Raw genomic sequence first — 10,990 nt, 5'->3', positions numbered from 1 at the left:
CTATGTTTTTCAGCTTCTTTAATAGATAGATCTCTTAATAAATCATGAATTTTGTAGTATATTACTTCCCCAAGTATCCCTGACTCATGAACTTGAATGAGATTTCTATCCACTAGTTCTTTCAAGTAATGTTTGTTGTCAAGCTTTTGTTGTCTATTGGTTTAAGAAATCCTTCGGAAACCCATAGTCGAACGATTCTTGGAGCAACAATTTCTCTGTCTTTCTCAAACAATCCCATATACAGAAAACAAGGCTTTAGATAGACATGCAAGTGATTATAGCTCAGTTTCAATACTCTCAAGCAATCATTATCATTCTCCGAATTCACTATTAAGCTTAAGTTTTTCTCGATGTGCTCCCAATATTGTGGTGCAAGTTCAGATTTCGCCATTAGACCCCCTATCACAACAATAGACAAAGGAAGTCCACTACACTTTTCCACGATTTCCTTCCCAGTTTGCTTGAGTTGAGTAGGAAAGCTTTGTTCCCCAAATACAATTTTGGAGAACTAAGTCCAACTATTAACCTCGTCTAGAAATCTCATCTTAAAGATGCTATAGGAGTCAGTTAAGCGGGCAGCCAAGTTCGACATCCTCGTTGTTACTACCATTCGACTACCATTACTACAATCAGGAAAGGAAAAATTCAACCTATCCCACACATCTATGCTCCACATATCATACAATATAATGAGATACCTCCTACCCCATAAGCACTTGTGTAATCTTACTTCCAATTCTTTCTCATCCATACTACTACTCGAGGATCTTCCTACTAGAGTGAGAACTTCCCTAAGAGTTTCTACTATATGATAATCTTGGGAAATGGTAGCCCACGCGCAAATATCAAAATGATCCTTAATGAGCTTGTGTTGAAATGCACCTTTTGCAAGAGTGGTTTTGCCGATTCCACCCATCCCTACGATAGGGATTATTTGGCGATTGGTGTTTCCATCGGTAAGCCTATCTAGGAGCCAAAGAAGCACATCATCAAACCCTACCATGAGATGCTTCTTCTTAGTGGAATTGGATCTTGAACTAGAGTCATTAGAGCCCATGATTCTCTGTTGCTCTACCTTCTCCCTCGTTGTCACAATCAAATCTTTCTTGATTAAATCGATTTCATCTATCACATTTTGCAGTTCTTGATAGAAGTTGATGCAGCTGATTTATTCATTACTACCATCATCAGTTGCGGCTGAAGACAGCTGAATAGTGTCAATGATATTGGACTCAATCACATCTTCAGTTGTATGACTTGCATCTGCAATGCGAATTGGGGATGTGTTATAGAGATGGAAATTGGTAATTAATCAGATTTTACTCAAAAATAGAACATGTATCAAATTTGATTTCATTTAATCAACAATTAATATAATCTTAGTCATATACCTATATCATTTCTAATACAGCAATAGATAATTAATTTGCAATATGTTGGGTTCTGGAATTACAAGAGATAAACTAGCCGGGCGTAATACAACCCAAGAAGAAATATAAATGGAAAACTGAAATTACAACTTGAAAAATCGAAATAAATAAACCGTGAAAGAATTAGCCGAGTCGAGGAGGTCTCTTCCCGCAAGACGAGATACGCCCTGGTAGTGCTCTTCGGATTGACGTTTCATCCCCAAAGATAAAACGGCTACGTCTCTAGTGAAGCAGCACCGCTATCAACAGAGCTCCGGCGAATTGAATGGAGGAGAGGACAGAGCTTTCGACAGAAAAAACAATGCCAAGAGAGAAGAGAGTGTATGATGCAGAGTGCTATGCGGATTCTAGTTTCTGGTGTGTAAAATGCTAGAATAACTAGCCTATTTATAGGCTCAGTCCACTATAGGGGTCAACGCAGTCTTGATGGCTGTCATCAATGCTAGACTGTAACGGTCGTTGGTTACAAGGCGTTACAAGCTGTAACAGTCGTGCGTTACAAGCCGTTACAAGCTCAGAGCTAGAGAGCTTGAATCTAGACGCTTCTAGATTCGACGTGGACTATCACATGTCAGCCACGTTGGCTTCCCGCGTCATACGGATGAGGTGTCATCCCGCTTGACTCGCTGACGTGGAAACGGTGGTGGTCTAAAAGGAATTAGACCCACTAGCCTTGGGTCGAGCCTAAGCACCAAGCCCACGACCAGGCCCAAAGACCAATTGCCGGATCCAAGTCCAAGTCCAAGGACACGGGCACGGGCACGAGCACGAGCATGGGCGCGGGCTCGGGCTCGAGGCTCGCGGCAGGGCGGGCGGCGCGCGCGCGCGGGCTCTTACAGCACATCTTAGTCCACTATAATTATTACATGTAATAATCCTTCTTATTAAATACTAGTTTAATAAGGTTTGTAACTTCCAATGTGGGGTAATTAACTCTCTTAATTATTCCCTAAGCTTCTCTCATAGCTCATTAAGCTTGCAATTCTGCACAACTTTAATCCATTATTTCTCACTCACCGGGAATCGAATTTGAGAAAATGAAATACACCACGGTCATCTATTCCAATCATAGATCGACGCTATATCATTTAATTTCACAAAAATTAAATATCTCATTGAAATTATAATTGGTCAAAGTCCATTGATCGGCATAGATTCCAACAATCCCCCACATAAGTGGAAATAGCCAAATGCATATGCATGTAGACACAAGCTCAACCCTCGAGAGGTATATAAGCATAAGGATAGGTAACTTTTAGCTTTGAACCTTCCATAGTCAACGCCATCGGATACACAGACGGTCTAGTAGCGCGATACTTTGAACTAGTCCCCCACGGTGTGCACCGAGACAATGGTGTTAACACTTAAACACCTCAACCTCATCCGTTCTCACGTTTTGTGTCCTTTTCGGCCTTGGACACCACTTTGGGTTCATAAGTGTGTAATTTGAAGCGGTCACACTTCACACTTACATAGGTGATTCCCGCTCGAGTATCTTGCCCTACTCGGTCTCTTTGAGAACTCAATCTCCTTGAGATCTTTAGGAATCATTAAAAATCATAGACTTATCCACACCACAAGGCAAGTTTTCAAACACTTTATTGCTCTCTATGGAATAGATGTAAATGAGTGTTTCTCACGAACTCTCATAGCTTAGTTTTCCCATTGAACCAAGTTCTTGGGATCTCCAGTCATCATGGTTGGGTTACCACTATGACAATTCTTTAGCTTGTGTATTTCAAACACATTCCCTCTAGCAACTTATTCATTTGATCACGGTTTTACCCTTTTGTTAGCGGATCCGCTAAATTATCTATTGACTTCACATAGTCAATTGTAATCACGCCTGTTGTGATCAAATGTCTTACGGTATTATGTCTTCGACGAATATGTCGAGAATTACCGTTATATAAGTCATTGTTCGCCCTCCCGATAGCGGCTTGGCTATCACAGTGAATCATCACTGGTGGCATTGTCTTAAACCAACCTGGAATGTCCTCAAGGAAGTTTTTAAGCCATTCGGCTTCTTCCCCAACTTTATCTAAAGCTGTGAATTCTGATTCCATGGTTGAACAGGCTATACATGTCTGTTTCGTGGATTTTCACGAGACATCACCACCCCCAATAGTAAAGACGCATCCACTTGTTGAAAGTGAGTCTTTATTGTCGGATATCCAATTCGCATCACATTACCCTTCAAGTACCGGGGGGTGTCTCAAAACATGTAGCCCATGATTTTGAGTATATTTTAGATATCTCAAAACCCTTACAAGAGCTCTCCAATGCTCTTTGCTTGGATTACTCGTGTATCGACTCAACTTGTTCACGGCACAAGCAATGTCCGGCCGAGTGCAATTAGTCAAGTACATAATGCACCCAATGACTCGTGCATATTCTTTTTGTGCAACGGGTTCGCCCTTGTTTTTTCCCAAGTGAACATCGAGTTCAATTGGAGTCTTAACCGGCGTGCCATCGTAGGCATTGAATTTCTTGAATATATTCTCAACATAATGAAATTGGGTTAAGATGATTCCATCTGATGTTCTTAGAATTTTCATTCCAAGAATTACATCGGCTAGACCCATGTCTTTCATGTCAAAGTTTCTCTTTAACATGGCTTTTGTCTCGTTAATCACTTGAGGGTTACTACCCATGATTAACATGTCATCAACGTAAAGACACACTATAACGTACCCGTTATCAGTGGTTTTAATATAGACACATTTGTCACACTCGTTGATTTTAAACCCATTTGATAACATTACATTATCAAATTTCAGTTGCCATTGTAACAACGCTTGCTTCAATCCATATAGGGACTTTATGAGTTTGCATACCTTTTTCTCTTGTCCAGGTACTACAAACCCTTCGGGTTGTTCCATATAGATTGCATCCTCTAATTCACCATTTAGAAACACAGTCTTAATATCCATTTGATGAATCTCAAGATTGTGTAATGCAGCAATCGCGAGAAGCACTCGAATAGATGTAATCATTTAAAGCACTTAGAATGAAATTTTTACAAAGATAATCTCCTTTGCGCCATGCTTCATAGTCTGCCAAGATATCGAGCCTCGTCTCTTGATCACTTGGCGCGGGTGGGTTGTGAATACTCCTCTTCAAAAATCGAAATCATCGCCCAATCTATCGTTGCCCACAATAAGGCAGATAATATGCCGACGATGCATCGTCCGGCTCATAGTCTGCAGAGGATCTGTCAGGCGTGTCCATTGGGCGGAGCATCGTCCGCCCACCTGCAGTGGCGGACAATAGGGCAGACAATGCATACGCCCCACTGTGGATGCCCTTATTGAGTTATGTAGAGTAGCCCAATTGAAGTCCATTTGAAGAAAACTCCTGAAAAGGAAATTACTATTGAAACAAATATACTCCCATTTAACAACGAGAAACGACTTCTCTTTATACCATCATTTCATCAATAATATAGAGGGTAAAATAGGATTGTGATCAATTGAGATTTTTTAGGTAATTGAGAAATAAGATGCAATATCAGCCACTCATTTTTATTAAATGAGTGGTCCAGATTTTGCCACATAAAAAATATTTTTAGATTAATTTATTACGAAAGGGTAGAATAGTAATTTCAGCATTCCTCTCCTTCACTTTCAACAGACGCCATTCATCTCTCCTTTTCCTCTCTCCATCGTTACTCCGCTTTTTTCACATAGCAACTATGATTTTTCAATATGCAATTTCAATAATGGAGTACTTCGCGGCTGATTATGCTGAATTCTCGTCGGTTGATAATGGCAACAACAATAATTCCGTCCATTTTACGGTGGATGATTTGCTCGATTTCTCCAAGGCGGATGAGACCATGACCGACGCATTTTTTTGAGAGCTTGCTGGTCAATTCCGGCGATTCCTCCACTGTTACGGCGGTTGATTGCTACAATTCGTCGGTGTTCAATTACGCTCTCAATTTGATCAGCGAGAGGTTCAATTCGAATATTTCATTTCTCTGGAAGATCAATCGTGCCCTAGGTGTGGGGAAGGAGAAGAAGATAAGGGGGAAAATTAATGAGGTTCGTGAATTCGCGAAGAAAATCATGAGAGAGAAGGAATCGGAGCTGCGGCGGCGATCGACGCTTGAATCAGAGGCTTTACTCTCTAGCTTTCTCAGATCTAGTCAATCCGACGAAGAATTCGTCTTTGACGTTGTTATCTGCTTCATCATCGCCGGAAGAGACACCGCGTTGGTGGCGCTGACATGGTTCTTCTGGCTGCTGTCGAGCGGTGATTAATCGCGAGAATCGGCGGTGAGATAGATTCGCGGCTCTACGAGGAAGCGGCGAGTCGTTGCTGGTTGCTGGAGAAGGTGTGGTCGATCCTAACCCAAATCAAAGATCTGCACCTGTGGTTGCTGGTTGTTGGTTCAGGCACTTTTTTCGTGTTCGTGAGTGTTTGTGGTCTGACAATGTCATGACAAAGCTCATTGACATAGTAATGTTTGTAATTGACATGAATTATATAGGTCGTTGGCATAAATTTTATGAAAAATGTTGTTGACATGAATTATATGTAAAACGTTGTTGTTGACATAAATAATATACGTCGTTGACATGAAAATATTTGTTGTTGACATTAATTATTTGTAAAATGTTATGTTGACATAATAGTTGACATAAATAAAGTTTGTTGTTGACATCGTAGTTGACGTAAATAAAGTTTGTTGTTGACATCATAGTTGACATAAATAACGTTGGTTGACATCGTAGTTGACATCGTGCGAAAATGACAATTATACCCCCTAGTTGACATAAATAACGTTTGTTATTAGTTGTTGACATTTTAATACGAGTTGTTGACATTCGATATTCTCGGTATTGATATGTAAATTATAAGTGTTATTTGTTAGTTGTTGACATTTTAATAGGAGTTGTTGACATTCGATATTCTCGATATTGATATGTGAATAGTAAGTATTATTTGTTAGTTGTTGACATTCGATATTCTCGGTATTGATATGTGAATTGTAAGTGTTATTTGTTAGTTGTTGACATTTTAATACGAGTTGTTGACATTCGATATTCTCGGTATTGATATGTGAATTATAAGTGTTATTTTTTAGTTGTTGACATTTTAATAAGTGTTATTTTATTGAATGTTGAAGATTTGAAGGCTTTGCAGCTAGAGTTTTAGAGGGGGTTTTAGAAAATGATTTCAAATACAATTTTTAGACCATCTCCAACCGTACACCAAAACTCATTTTTGGTGTAGATAATTTCTCCAACCATACACCATACTCAAACCCATTTTTGGGTTTTTCAATGGAATAACACCAAATATGGTGTTTACTCCAAAATTTTGTTAAAGAAATACTCAAAAATGGTGTAAACTTAAAGATGGTGTAAATGGTTGGAGTAAAACTACTTTTTGGTGTGACATATACTCAAAAATGGGTTTGAGTTTGGCGTAAATGGTTGGAGATGGCCTTAAGGATAATAATCTTTTATTAGGACTTTAGTTTTGTTTTTTAAGTGCATATAAGTATAGTAGTATTTCAGGAGACCTGAATTTATGATAAATGTACACTTTATAAACCAATTTAAAGGTTAAACGCCAAAATCGAATTTTGTTCTCATATTTCATAAAATATTATGAGGACATATTTAAAAAGTCTTCGTTCCAATCCCTAAAATTAATGAGAATATTATATATTATTACAATCCTATTTTAGTAGTACTCCTATTTTTGACCATGATATATGTGCATATATTCATATCTTTCAGAGAATCTTCTAGATTTTAATTTATATATTGAATGATTTTGAATTTATCATATTTTTATTATATTAATTTATTTTAAATTGTTTTAGCTAGGATTTAGAAGTTTTGAACAAAGGTAATCATGAGCAATATAATGAGTGATGGTTAATTACAATATTCTATATTCTATTTGTCAAGATAAATTTTTTAGACTATATTATTTGCATCAAATGAGTTAATTATATATATACTCCTATATAACAAAATGAGAAATTAGGGGATTTTATTAATTTGTTTGATTCTTTATAATAATTACAGGCAAGTACGAAAATATCTATATAAACCACCTTCCCCTCTACCATCATTTCATCATTCTCAATTAGATACATTCTATTCTATTCGTAGTTTCACACATATACACACACTGCTATTTTCATACACACACTGCTATTTTCATACTTATAGTTAGCTCTTATGCTAGCTTATAAGCATTTGATGGTAGTAGAATTGACATGTTTTACTATGTTGCGGCATCCACACCCCACATACAGAAGGTGAGATAAGAACGATGAGATATGTCTGACTCCCTGCATGGCAGACAATACTAATCCACTTGATGGATCAGTCAAGTCGAGTAGCGTGCAAGGAGCCAGACATGTTAAAATTCTTTTTTTATTGTTATTATTGTTGTCATTGTTTGGATTTGTAATTGTGTGTATGATTAGAGTACATATTTATAACTTTAAAAAATGAATACATATGTAGTGAAGGTGGATGTCATGAGAATTCGACGTGCCTGGCTCCCTGTATGCCACTTGGTAGCACGAATTCGATAGACGAATTTGTTGAATCGAGTGGCGTAATGGGAGTCAAGCACGTCTTGAAATGATGTCTGTCAAGAGAGTAATTGGATGTGTCTGGCTCCCTGTAAGCCACTTAGTAGCACTAATTCAATAGATGAATTTGTTGAATTGAGTGGCGTAACGGGAATCAAGCACGTCTTGAAATGATGTGTGTCAAGAGAGTGATTCGATGTGTCTGGCTCCCTGTATGCCACTTGGTAGCACTAATTCGATAGACGAATTTGTTGAATCAAGTGGTGTAATGGGAGTCAAGCACGTCTTGAAATGATGTATGTCAAGAGAGAAATTGGATGTGCGTGGCTCCCTGTATGCCACTTGGTAGCACTAATTCGATAGACAAATTTGTTGAATCGAGTGGCGTAACGTGAGTCAAGCACGTCTTGAAATGATGTCTGTCAAGAGAGTGATTGGATGTGCCTGGCTTCGGCTTCATGTATGCCACTTGGTAGCACTACTTCGATAGATGAATTTGTTGAATTAAGTGGCGTAACGGGAGTCAAGCACGTCTTGAAATGATGTCTGTTAAGAGAGTAATTGGATGTGCCTGGCTCCCTATATGCCACTTGGTAGCACTAACTCGATAGACGAATTTGTTGAATCAAGTGGCGTAACGGGAGTCAAGCACGTCTTGAAATGATGTCTCTTTAATTTGTTGGAATTTGATCGAATGAGTGACTTTATTTAGTTTGTATTGGAAAGACATATAGTAGTATATCAAATAAATTGAAGAATCATTTTATATATACATGAACTGCATTTTATATTTTTATTAGATTCAGTTGCTACTTTAGATAAGCAGTCATTTTTATGTTATTACTCCACAAATTCAATGGGTTCTTGAAGTTATTTTTTAAATCTTGGGCATGATTAGTATCTGTATTTCAACTTTATTCTTTAGTAGTAATTGTTTATTTGATTCCATGAAATTTGAGATTCGTGTGAATGTATGTAAAGAGTGTATTTATCGTATCTAAAAAGTTCCCTTATGAATTTAAATGGATTAATTGATCCAAAAACCCAATTTTCTTCTAAACCCTAATTAATGCCATCCTTCTACTTACAAAACCCAATTATATTTGTTCACAAGCCATCTCAGATTCTAATAATATTATGGGGTCCAAAATCAGGACACTAGAATTTACAAATGAATTAAATAATAAAGATATACTTATGTAAATTTTTATATTTATTTATTTTGATAAATTAAAACTACAAAACATTTAGGTCATGTTCTCCTATCGTAACAACGCTAATTTAATCTGATGCTGATGGAACTAATTAATTAATCGGTATTAGTTTGTTACTTTGTATTTTATTATTATTCTGATTAAATATGACCTTTGCTTTCTTCATTGTAATCTACATAACGGGGCTTGTGATCTCGAATTAATCCCTAAATTAATGGCAAAAATTCATTCTTTTTTTAATTGACAATGTAAGTAAAGCTGCTATATCATAGTAGTACTCTTACCGTTCCATACTAATAGAGTCATTTTATCATTTTGGTACGTTCCATAGTAATAGAGTCATTTCTCTTTTTTAAGTAAAAGTCAACACATTTTTTCACGACTAATTTACTTTCTCTTACTTTTTTTTCTCTTCATCTCTCTACTTTTTCATTCCTTTGAGCACCTCTAGATTCAACATGATAATAACGTCATTGTCTGCCATCGGAAGATCTGGGAGAAGCAATGTCTCTAATTCAAACTCGAGATGCCTAAGTTTATACATTTTCCAGATTTCAGTTGGTGCAATCAAATCTTCCCGTCGACACCTAATAATTAGTGTATCCAAATTCCAAAGTAGATTGATGGAAGAAGGAATTACAAAATTATGATCATGAGCTGCAAAAGTATGGAATCGGGAGTACATCAAATGAAACACATTTAGTTGTGAATCCTTTAGCCAACCATATGAATGCGATATCCTCAAAAATATAGAATTTGGGAACTGACGGACTCCTGAATTACCAAATACTAGATAAGAACGAGCATAGGGCATATACTCCAAGGCATCTTGGATTTTCTAATCTGAAGTGCTTCTAGGAATAACAATACGTTGTTGGCTAATAAGTCGTTGATGACTTTCTTCCCTCAAGATATTAAAAAAACATCTGTCTTTCAGCTTCTTTATAGATAGATCTCTCAGTAAATCGTGAATTTTATAAGATATTACATTTCCAAGTATGTCCGACTCATGAACTTGAATGAGATTTCTATCCACTAGTTCTTCCAAGTACTGTTTGGCAATTGTTATCAAGCTTTTGTTGTCTATTGGTTTAAGAAATCCTTCAGAAATCCATAGTTGGACGATGGTTGAAGCAAATATTTCACTGTCTTCTTCAAACAACCCCATATACAAAAAACAAGGCTTTAAAAAGGCAGGCAAGTGGTTATAGCTCAGTTGCAATATTCTCAAGCAATAATCATCATTCTCCAAATTCACTATTGATCTTAAGTTTTCCTCTATGTGCTTCCAATATTCTAGTGTAAGTTCGGATTTAGCAATTAGACTCCCTATCACAGCAATAGACAAAGGAAGTCCATTACACTTTTTCATAATTTCCTTTCCAATTTGCTCCAGATGAGTAGGAAAACTTTGTTCCCCAAATACAATTTTGGAAAACATAAGTCCAACTACTAACCTCGTCTAAAAATCTCATCTTAAAGAAGCTATTGGATTCAGTCAAATAGGCAGCTAAGTTCGACATTCTCGTGGTTACTATAATTCGACTACCCTCACTGCAATCAGGAAATGAAAATTTCAACCTATCCCAAACATCTGTACTCCACATATCATCCAATATAATGAGATACCTCCTACCCCATAATCACTTGTGTATATATGCCAAAGCAATTCCAAATTTCGAAAATGAGAAATGAAAATTGATGTCACAAACAAATCTAGAACCAGGAGGAAAAAACACATAAAAGAAGAGGGATAATTATGATAACATCAGTCTATTAAG

The 10,990-nt window shown here is 37.1% G+C and overlaps 1 protein-coding gene across 1 annotated transcript; it reads right to left on the bottom strand.

Annotated features, from left to right (window-relative positions):
- Positions 1–508: 508 nt before the first annotated feature.
- Positions 509–3,496, bottom strand: LOC125221412 (disease resistance protein RPP13-like). The gene is made up of 4 exons (XM_048123530.1): positions 3,334–3,496; positions 2,903–2,968; positions 1,183–1,263; positions 509–1,125 (listed from the first exon to the last, which is right to left on the bottom strand). Exons 1-4 carry the CDS (start codon positions 3,494–3,496, stop codon positions 509–511), a joined length of 927 nt encoding a protein of 308 aa, XP_047979487.1.
- Positions 3,497–10,990: the final 7,494 nt, after the last annotated feature.

Source organism: Salvia hispanica, chromosome 4 (assembly GCF_023119035.1).
Source record: "Salvia hispanica cultivar TCC Black 2014 chromosome 4, UniMelb_Shisp_WGS_1.0, whole genome shotgun sequence".
In the NCBI taxonomy this organism is placed as follows: domain Eukaryota; kingdom Viridiplantae; phylum Streptophyta; class Magnoliopsida; order Lamiales; family Lamiaceae; genus Salvia; species Salvia hispanica.
The sequence above is the reverse complement of the archived record's forward strand: the minus strand, read 5'-3'. Positions and strand labels throughout refer to the sequence as shown.

Excerpts from the sequence above, each read along its gene's own strand:
- LOC125221412 (XM_048123530.1), bottom strand. The coding sequence starts at position 3,496 with ATGGAATCAGAATTCACAGCTTTAGATAAAGTTGGGGAAGAAGCCGAA. Across the intron at positions 1,264-2,902 it reads CTCGAGCGGGAATCACCTAT|ATGCAAGTCATACAACTGAA; the intron begins GTAAGTGTGAAG and ends TTCGCATTGCAG. Across the intron at positions 1,126-1,182 it reads TTCAGCCGCAACTGATGATG|ATGAAATCGATTTAATCAAG; the intron begins GTAGTAATGAAT and ends AAAATGTGATAG.